The following is a 10,380-nucleotide window of genomic DNA, read 5'->3' as shown; positions in this document are numbered from 1 at the left end:
GTCAAACGAATGGACCAAACTGGACTAAATAGTCTAGAGTACATCAATTGAATTGACTGAATTGGGTCGAATGGACCTAATTGGACCATAGTAAATCGAATTGGGCCAAAGTGGACTGAAGTGGACCGAAGTATACTAAATGGATCAAAGTGAACCAAAGTAGACCAAATAGACTAAAATGGACCGAATGCCAAAATGTAATTAGCATAGTCAAGATTCAAATTCTTACTTCCAAAATAACTAAGTATTAACTCAAACAATAATCAAACCAAAGCTGAGAGAGAGAGAGAGAGAGAGAGAGAGAGAGAGCTTGTGATGGGGAACTGAAAAAATACAACACTTAAACTATGAACCAAAATTAGATTTTTTAAAAATCACAATGATTCATCTACCTAAAGTAGAGTTGTAAGAAAGAATAAAAAAAAAATTGAGAGAGAGACCTTTTGTGTGCAGGAAAACTATGCATAGAATTAGAGAGAAATTTGTGAATTTATAGTAAGATGATGAGAATTTAAAATTTAAAAAAAAAAAAAAAAAAAAAAGGAAGATAAAAGGATATATCAAAAGTGATATTAAGGTAGATAGTAATGGGAAGGTGATTTGAAAAATTAATTAAAAAAAAAAAAGATTAAAAAATAAGAGAGATGATTGTAAATAGGTGGATGATGTGGCCGCTGAGAATATATATACATACATATATATATATATATATATATATAGACTAGTCATAGATCTACGCAATACATGAAAATAAATAATTATTCTGTTTGTGATATAATATATAATTTGTTCTCTAAATTTTGTGGAAAATAATTTGATCTCCCTATAAATTAAACAATTTTTAAAATTATTTTTCGTCTATCCATCTCTACAAATATATCATTTTATTATTTTGAATGTGTATGATTGATATTATTCATTTTTTAGGTGGTTTATATTTTTCTGAATTATGCTATGGTTACATTTTTCCTTTTTTTTTTTTTTTTTTCCCTTATTCAACTAAACTATTTAAGTTTCAAATATATCAAATTTCTCATTTTCTTAAAAGGAGATTGTCATAATAAACAAAACTAATTACAAAAGTACATTTCATATTACTCAAATGGTTGATAGGTACATTCAAATATATAGCCAAGATTGTATTTTGATATAAATTCAAATTCCCACTTCCAAAATAACTAAGTATTATTGATAGTTTTTAGACCCCTTAAAAACAATTGATTTAACCTAGGTAATTAGCCAAGTTGTTACTTAGTCCAATTTAACAAGTCTAGGTTATCACAATAACAAAGATCAAATCATGCAAAGCAGCGGAAAATAAATAACACAAGATATGATCACCCAGGAAACCAAACCGGTAAAAACCTGGAGAGGATTTGACCTAGCTATCCTCAAAGTAAACTTGAATCCACTATCTTGAAAGAATCGAAGTTCATACAATAAGACTTACAAGCCCCTACACTCAACTTCTTATTGCTACCCACCAGTAGAACTTACTGACACGACCACGTGCAAACTCCGAATCCACGGACTCCTTTCTTGGATTCACCACTAGATACAAGCACACCCGCTTGTGTTTTCTTTAAATTTCAATAGCAGCAACTGAGTTGATCATCAAGGTGTAGATAAATCTTCTCCTTCAAAACCTTAAGTTTGTGTAAAGGAAAACTCCTCTAGATCTCATAAGAGATTTACACAAACTACAATATGAGCAACACTAAAACGTGGCTAGGGTTTACCTTTTATACTTAGGATAAATAAGAAACCCTAAAAAAGTTTTAAAACAACTAGGGCTGAATTGGAGAATTCTGCAGAAAAACATTCTGCCCGAGCTTCAATCGATCGAGCCTAAGCTTCGATCGATCGAGCCAGGCCAACATGCATTAATCTTTTCTGCATTAAGCTCGATTCCAACTTTACATAAATGCACAACTTTGAGCAAGACTAAAACACTTCTAAACACATTGTTTTGATCATGGTTTGCCAACAATAAAAATTAGAGTTCTAAATACATAAAATCCTAAATCTTTAGAACCTAACAATTATGTCAAACAAAAATCAAACAAAAGCTATAAGAGGGAGAGAGAAGACTTGTGATCTAGAACTCAAAAAACACACCACCAAATCGTATTAACCCAAAATAGTGTCATAAAAAAAAATACAATAATTCATCAACTTAAAGTAGAGTTGCAAGAAAGAATAAATATATAACTCAGAGAGAGAGAAAGAGAGAGAATGTGAGAGGGAATAACAAATTTATAGAAAATAAGTGTGCGTTTGGATTGAAATGAAAAATTAAAATCATTTCACTATTTAGCTTATTTTTGTTATTATTCCTAGGTCCACTGCACTTTTTGGCACTATTCATTGGCCCCACTATACTATTTCAACTAACTTTTACAGTATTTTTAGCAATAATTTTTCAATTTCAGCAAAATAAGCAGTATCTAAACACACCTAAACAATATAGTCATGAATCATAAACACCAAATTATCAAAGCCATACTATGTAATATAATAACATTACATTCTTATATACTATTTTTACAATGCAATAGGATAACATTTAACAATTAAAGAAAAAAAAAAAGATAATAACTTAAAAACATAGAACCAAATTGCGTCTGTCCAAAGTAGAGTTCTAAATAACACAAAAATTCACCAACCTAAAGTAGAGACACAAAAATAAAATATCCACATAAAAAAAAATGAGAGAGAGAAAGAGTAATAACATTTTTTGTATGAGAAAATATGTATAAAATGAGAGATAAAATAACATATTTATAGTAATAGGATGGGGATAAGAATTTTTTTTTAAATAAAATAAAAAAAGGAAGAAGAAGAAGAAGAAGAAGAAGAAAAGGAATGGATAGAGAAAGAGCGACATTAAGGTTGAGAATAGTGGAGAGATAAAAGAGTAAAAATGATGGAGAAGGGTTAAAGGAAATGTAACAATAAAGTACAAAATTAATATATTAAAAAAAAGCAAAAATAAGAGAGAAATGATTGGAAATAGATGGATAATATAGAGCCTGTTTGGTTGTGTTATTTAAATAACAGTTTTCGTTGTTTAAACAATACAACACATTTCCACAACACTTTTTCACTCACACATATTTTTACAACACAACAACGTTACTAAAACAACATTACTAAATGGATCCATAGCCACTGATGTGACTTAATAGAAACATAACAACAATAATGCTAAGTTTCAACTTATATATATATATATATATATATATATATGTGTGTGTGTGTGTGTGTGTATATATATATATATATATATATATATATGTTTTTCCCTCTGCTGTCGTAGATTTATTTTCTTCCTCGCGGTCTCTCCTTTTATTTGTTGGCTAGGTAGATTGAGCCATTCACATTCATCAGATTATAAATATTAGGAAATTATTTTTAGTGAAAAATAAAAATAAAAACAAAAACCAAACCTGGCACTTGACATAACAAACCAGACTTGGAATGATTCTATTCGTAGCAGAGACATAGACGCATGTGTAACTTCCAGGTTGGGGAGAGAGGGACTAATTCCATGTCCTCTATTCGCTGCAATGATGAGGAAGATGGGGAAGGTTCTTCCTCCTCTTTTGTTTATGAGTAAGTAAAATATATTTGTCATGTGAAACATATTCGGTGGCTTCTCCATGCACTATTCTAGACTTCTATTCGTTGTCCAAAGGAATGGAAATTAACCTCCTGAGGAGTGAGGAGTTTTCTAAAAAGGCTATTGAGAAAAGCTCCACTTGGTTTTGACCAAACCTTTCACTTTTAAACGTGTTACCCCAACAAATGACCATTGATCCTCTGTGTCTAATGATAAAAGCTCTTCTCACTAATAAACTAATAAAGTTCCAATATGGAAGTGCAAAATTTTTAATGATGAAAGCTCCACTTACAACTGAAATTCCATAAAGGAACCGAGAGAAAAATGAAGGCTCCACTTTTACATTCGATGAAACCTATCAGAACTTGCTTCGATTGTAAGCATGTCACCCCCAATAAATAAATGACCCTTGAGCTTCTATAGCAGTATTCTAAAAAGTCCCGTTTAGAGGGTAGCGCAAGTTCAAGCTATGCGGAGTTGGTTGAGAGATCATTTCTTTAGAGAGATTAAGGAAAGAAAGGAAAGAGAGAGACTTTCTTGAGAATGGGAGCAAGTTACTGGAGAAGCTGATTGCCTCTTGCAATGGCAAGCCTATTCCCATCCTTAGCTTCTCTACTCAAGAGCTCCGCCAAGCAACCCACAACTATCATGATTATACTTATCTGGGAATGCATCGGTACAAGGGTTCTCTTGAAGGACGAATTGTTCTCATTAAGCTATTTCCTGACTCTGAATCATTAGCTGATTTTGCCATCAATGATCTGGTGATTTCTGCACAGATGTGCGCTCACAATAATGTGTTAAAGCCCATACGGTGTTGCCTTGAGAATCAATCTCCCATTTTAGTGTATGAATTTCCCAAGAATGGTTTCCTTGCAGATCGAATCTACATATGCAGTGATACTCGACAACATCAGCCCATGGCATGGGAAAGCAGGCTAAAGATTGCCAGGCAGATAGCTCATGCAATTTCTTATCTCCGTACTGCGTTATCCAGACCTGTGATTCACATGGCTATACATGTGCACAGTATCTTATTAGATGAACATGATGTTCCCAAATTGTCCAACTTTTTTTCAGTAACAATCCCTGAAGGTGAAACTGACGTGGAAGCTTATAATGGCCTTTGGCATCCGAAGTTCAAAGGCCCCGAGTTTGAAGCAATAGGCAAGGTAACAGAGAAGTTTGATGTGTATAATTTTGGTGATCTTCTTATGGAACTTTTAACTGGGGAGGATTCTTATAATACAATACGATTGATAATTGATGAAGATTCTAGCTTAGTAAAATTCATGTATAACTGTGCTCAAGTTTATGGCATAAATGAGATTGTGGATCCTGCAATCTTGGCAGGGGAAGGAGGTGCTAGTTTAGAGCAACAATTACAAGCTGTATTGGACCTTGCCTTGACATGTACAGAGGAAGATCCATACAGAAGGCCAACAATGGTTGATGTCACTAAAGAACTTAAACTGATTGAGAGGTATGTTGCATGATTAATTATTTTCTTGGTTCATCCAAGTTCTTTTCCAACCACCAAATGTTAGACGTTTTTTACCAAAAGGATATGGACTCCTGTGATGCTGTTATGCTTGAAAGATAATAGGCTATTGGCATGAGATTTGAAAGGGAGAAGTTTCTATATTTCAGAGTTTGGAAGGGTTGTACCATGAAAATTAGTCTTGTCTACCACAGTTTATCACGTCTGGATACAGAGATGTGCAAGAGTTTACGATGGCAATGTTAAATCTAAAGAGGCAATATTGTAGTGTTTGAAACTAAACATTGGGTCTCCTATTGAATTTTGTGGAGGACTTAGGAGTTTGGTTTTTAATTAATTGTTGTGATGGAATTGGTGAAATAACTTCTTCAGTTCTTAGGTTGTCTGGGTCTTCTATGTCTTGAACTTAGTTGCTGTTATGCAGCTAGTCTGATGTGTGTTATGTGTACTAATTCTTGATTTGTTTCTTTCTTCAATAAATTTTTAAAAAATAATGTTAGACTAGTTATTAGCATAAATTAAATAATTTCAAATGCTACCATGATAAAATGCACTGGATGATGAGGGACTTCTTCTAGTGGGGCAAGGAAGAAAACAAGAGAGCTTTGTAATATAAAGCTTGAGAATTAATGCACAAACCTAAAGCATCAGGAGGTCTAGATTTTTAGGAAGATGGAAGATTTTGTTAAGGCACTAATAGCATAACTAGGATGGAGGATTTGGACCAAGGAAGATAAAAATGTGGACGAAGGTGTTAAAAACTTAAAAGCAAAATACTTAAAAGAGGAAGACGCATCAGCTCAAAGAGGGTTAATTCTAATAGCTCGTGAGTGTGGAGGTCCATCTAGGAAAGTAGTGAGCTAGTAAGGACAAGAGGATGCTTGAAGGCGGGAGACAAAATAGGATGTGAAGTGTGAAACAGTCCCTAGGTCCCTCATAGCCAAGAATTTTGAATATCGGTGACTGGATCAAGCTAAGCTCTTAGTAGTACTTACAGAATATGAAAGAAAGGTAACCCTCTTTGCAACAATACCTTGTGATATGATTTAGCTCACTAAAATATAAAGCCCTTGGCTTCTATTTAATAAAGAACTTTCATTAGAGGGGGAAAAAAATATTTAGTGTACTTCACAATCCTTATCACCTTATTCAACAAACCAAAACCGATCTGGATCTAATTGGAAGCACTTTTTACTTGGATCTTTTTTCCCCTGTTGAATACATGTAAGAAGGGATTCATTGACTTATTTAACACAATATGACCAAGAAGATTAACTGAGGGAATAGAAAATGTTTTTTTTTTCAAAAGTTGAGTGGAACAAAATTGACTTGGACAACCCTGGAAACACTAACGCTTGAAATGCATCTAAATGACCACCAGTAGTTTCTTTATTGGTCCATCAACGGAAGTATGATTAGAATTTAAAAGTCAAGAACTTTTCAAGATATTGTAAAACCAAATTGGACCGCATTCAAAAACAACAGAAAGTTCAACTTTCACATTCATTTCCTGGCTTTATGGTCAACAAAAATGTCACTTCAAGTTAAGGGTATTCTTAGTTGGAAAGCAATCTAATTTGGTCCCTTACACCGTTCAGGAAGTTATCCTTCCCCAAGTGCAAATTCAAAAAGTGAACTAAATTTTTGCATTTTTAGAGCATTAGCATTGAAGAATGCTAATGTCATATGTAAGGGCTTTTTAACATTTCATGAGTCAAAAGTGTCTGCATCAAAGGATTGTAAATCACACTATTGTAAAATTTTTTACAATAGTGCTACAGTACAATTCTAAAGTTAGAATTGTACTGTAGCACAATTCTAAAAAAAAAAATTATATTTTATTCCATCCTCTCTACCCATCTGGTACTTCAATTCCCATCTCTCTCTTCGTTCTCTGTATCTCCGTATCTCCATTTGCTCTATCCTCTCTTCAGACCAAAACTCCTCCCAACATCAACATCAACATCACACACCATCCTCCATTGCTGAAGCTCAACCGATTCACCCTCACCCTCTCCATTGCCGAAGCTTCACACGGCGTCTCATCTCAGACCCATCTCCAAATCCCTTTACCGATTCACCCTCACCCTCTTCAACTACCCTCTCCATTGCCGAAGCTTCACACAGCGTCTCATCTCAGACCCATCTCCAAATCCCTTTGTGGTCCGTTGTGGGTTGTGGGTTGTGGGTGGTCGGCGTGGTTATGGGTCAGTGGTGGTTGTGGATCGGCGTGGTTGTGGTTTGAGTTGGGATTGCGTGTTGTGGGTTGTGGGATCGGCGTGGTTGGGTCGTGGTCGTGGATCGGCGAGCTGGATGAAGCGGGTCGTTGGTCGTGGATCGGCGGCTGAAGGGTCGTTGGTCGTGGTTGGTCGGTTGGGTTGTGGGCTGAGGTGGCTCTGGTGATGTCTTTTTTTGAATGGGTTTGCTCCGGTGGGTTTCAAATCGTGGTTGGGTTGTGGTCGTGGTTTGCTCCGGTCGTGTTTGGGTTTCAAATCGGCTCCGGTGATGATTTTTTTTTATCGGTGTGGGTTTGTGTTTGTTTGTGTTTGTGTCTGTGTTTGTGGTTTGTGGTTTGTGCTAGAGGTTGAGGGAGCCTGAGAAAAAAAAAAACGGTTGGAAAGCCTAGGAAAAGAAATAATAAAAGAAATAATAAAGAAAGATAAAATAATAATATTTTAATAAAAATAGAGTTTTTTGATGTGGGAGGAATTGTAAAATGGTATGGTATAAGCAATAAAGTTGCTTTTTGAGATGGTAAAAAAATATAGGATAGCATTTCTTGATGCTAGTGCTCTAATAGATTCAAACATCATAATAAAGGGCAGAAAAGAACTCGTGCATTTCTTACATTTTGAATCTATTTTTTAAAAGATTTGTCTTAGGTCCTGTACATCCAATGCACTAGATTTATTGGAATGATAATAAGTGGCAAAAATTAACATGTATCACTATTGTGATGGATATTTTGAGTCTGTTTTTAAGGACTTAAATTGAATCCAGTATATCTAGTGTATTGGATCTATTGAAATAATGATATGTGGCAAAAATGAACACGTGTCATCATTGTGACCGACCAGTGTAGCTAGACACTGAGTTTTACCCCAAATTTAAACTAGGTTCAAGCCCACGTGCACCCACTAAACACCAATTTAAAAAGGTTTTGGAATAGAATCGTTCTCATTCTCATTTGGGTTAACTTTCGGCCTCGAATTACCACAATCATGTGTTAGATCTTATCTTTCTCACTAACTTCCAAGAACTTTGATTAAAGCCAGATGAGGTTCATTTGAAAAAAACTAGTAGCCGACAATCCACCCAAGTCTGAACTCTGAAGCGAATGACCAATCATAAAATATATATATATATATATATTTACACATGAATTTATTTCTTTTTATAAAGTGACCTTAACACCCTTATTTTCTAAAATAAGTTTGAAATGATACAATTTTTATTTTTATTTTTTCATTTTTTTTGTCTAAATATGAGATTCAATATTATAGTTATTAATGAGAATTTATTGTTATTGTATTTATATATAAAAATACATATTTTATCATTTAAAGAAAATATTTTGTCAAGATTATAATTTAAAGTTTAAATATATAATAAAATTTAAATTTAATATATATATATATATATATATATTAAAAATAATGACATGTAAAATTATAAAACTTCAAAAACTTATGTTTCACAATATTATGGTTCAATCGAAAGTCAAACGATTTATACATATATATATATATATATATATATATATTATACACGTTATGTATATGTTGTACGTCAATAGTATAAAAAATACAATTTATTGATAAATATGGAAAAGATTAGGTAAAAAATTTCTAACTGTCAAAATAATGTCTTTATTTATTTTTTTTTTTTTTTAGAATACTAAGAATTTTTTAACACACACGGGAAGATTTGAGAAGGTTTTAAAAAAAATAATAATGTCTTAATTGATACTCATAACTGTGCATATAGTACAATCATCTAATTAAAGAAAGAGTCAAGATTTTTCTCCCTCTACCAACCATCCAGAATTTTTGTTTTTTCCTTATAGAAATTTGCCTGTCTTTGAAGAACATTTGCAAACGATTTAAGTCTCACCACCATTTGACTTATAATAGATGCACTTCTGATTCCTTAACCATTACAAGTTTACAACGCAAGGAGATACAACGATCATATTATATTTTCCAAAAGATATCGAACTATTCATAAGGATTTTTTTTTTTTTTTTTCTCACAATAAAGGGTCTATAATCTAGATCTGCTTTCTATTTATAGGTTATAATATCTTATAATAAAATGATTCCATTTCGAGGGGGTAAAAGGTGAAGTTACAATTTTGGACCTTTAACATTTTTTATGGTTTGAAATTTTCAATTTCATTACTGTACTGTACATTTAATTGGCCAATTTCTTCCTTCATTTTTCAATAGTAATATCCATCAACTATTGATTGATTCAATTTCATCCCTTAACTAGGCGTGTGCATGAGTTTTGGGTTAGAGTATTTTTAACTTAACCAAGCCAACTTCCTAATATTGAGATATTCCTAACCCATATTGGGTCCGTTTGAATTGAACTTATTATTACTAAAACAGAAAACTGAAAACTGAAAGTACTGTAGCAAAAAAATTTTTAATTGTGTGAATAGTACTGTAGGACTCATTTTTAATATTTTTAAGTACGTGAACAGTGATGAATAGTATGTGAATAGTGATTTTTGTCCTCTGCACAGTAAACCCATGTGAGGTTACTGTTCACGTGCAGAAGAAAAAAAAAAAAAAAAAAAAAAAAAAAGAGCATGAAAGCGCAAAACGTGGACGCGTGATTCAGTGAAATCCAAACGGGCACATTAACCCAACTATGATAACTCAAAACCAACCAAACTAAATTTTTAGGGATCAAGTTGGCTTGAGTTTTTTTTTTTTTTTTTTGAATTCCCCCAATCCAAGGATAATTTATTCAACAGGCAAATCTTTGGATACAAAATTCAAAACATTTGGCGGAGCATCCTCCATCCAAATACGTAAAGGAAAAGACATTTTAGCCTCCCTAGTTAAAGCATGGGCTACACTATTACCCTGCCATCTTACATAAGAGATAGAATAAGTTTGAAACAAACCAGCTATAGACTTAAAGTCTTTTACTAAATGCCCCACAAAAGCATTGGAGTTATCTTCCTCCCTTATACTTCTCACCACCCCCCTCAGCATCACCCTCAAAGCAGACATTCTTGTACCCCT

General features: G+C 33.3%; 1 protein-coding gene across 1 annotated transcript; it reads left to right on the top strand.

Annotated features, from left to right (window-relative positions):
• The first annotated feature begins 4,290 nt into the window (after positions 1-4,290).
• LOC115956145 (non-functional pseudokinase ZED1-like) lies at positions 4,291-5,118 on the top strand. The gene has a single exon (XM_031074606.1). The coding sequence runs from the start codon at positions 4,291-4,293 to the stop codon at positions 5,116-5,118; it is 828 nt and encodes a 275-aa protein (XP_030930466.1).
• The last annotated feature ends 5,262 nt before the right edge of the window (positions 5,119-10,380 follow it).

This window comes from Quercus lobata, chromosome 8 (genome assembly GCF_001633185.2).
Source record: "Quercus lobata isolate SW786 chromosome 8, ValleyOak3.0 Primary Assembly, whole genome shotgun sequence".
NCBI lineage: Eukaryota > Viridiplantae > Streptophyta > Magnoliopsida > Fagales > Fagaceae > Quercus > Quercus lobata.
Note: the sequence above shows the minus strand (reverse complement) of the source record. Positions and strands in the feature narration are given on the sequence as shown.

Bases quoted from the DNA above. Each gene is read 5' to 3' on its own strand.
- LOC115956145 (XM_031074606.1), top strand. From the start codon at position 4,291: ATGCATCGGTACAAGGGTTCTCTTGAAGGACGAATTGTTCTCATTAAG.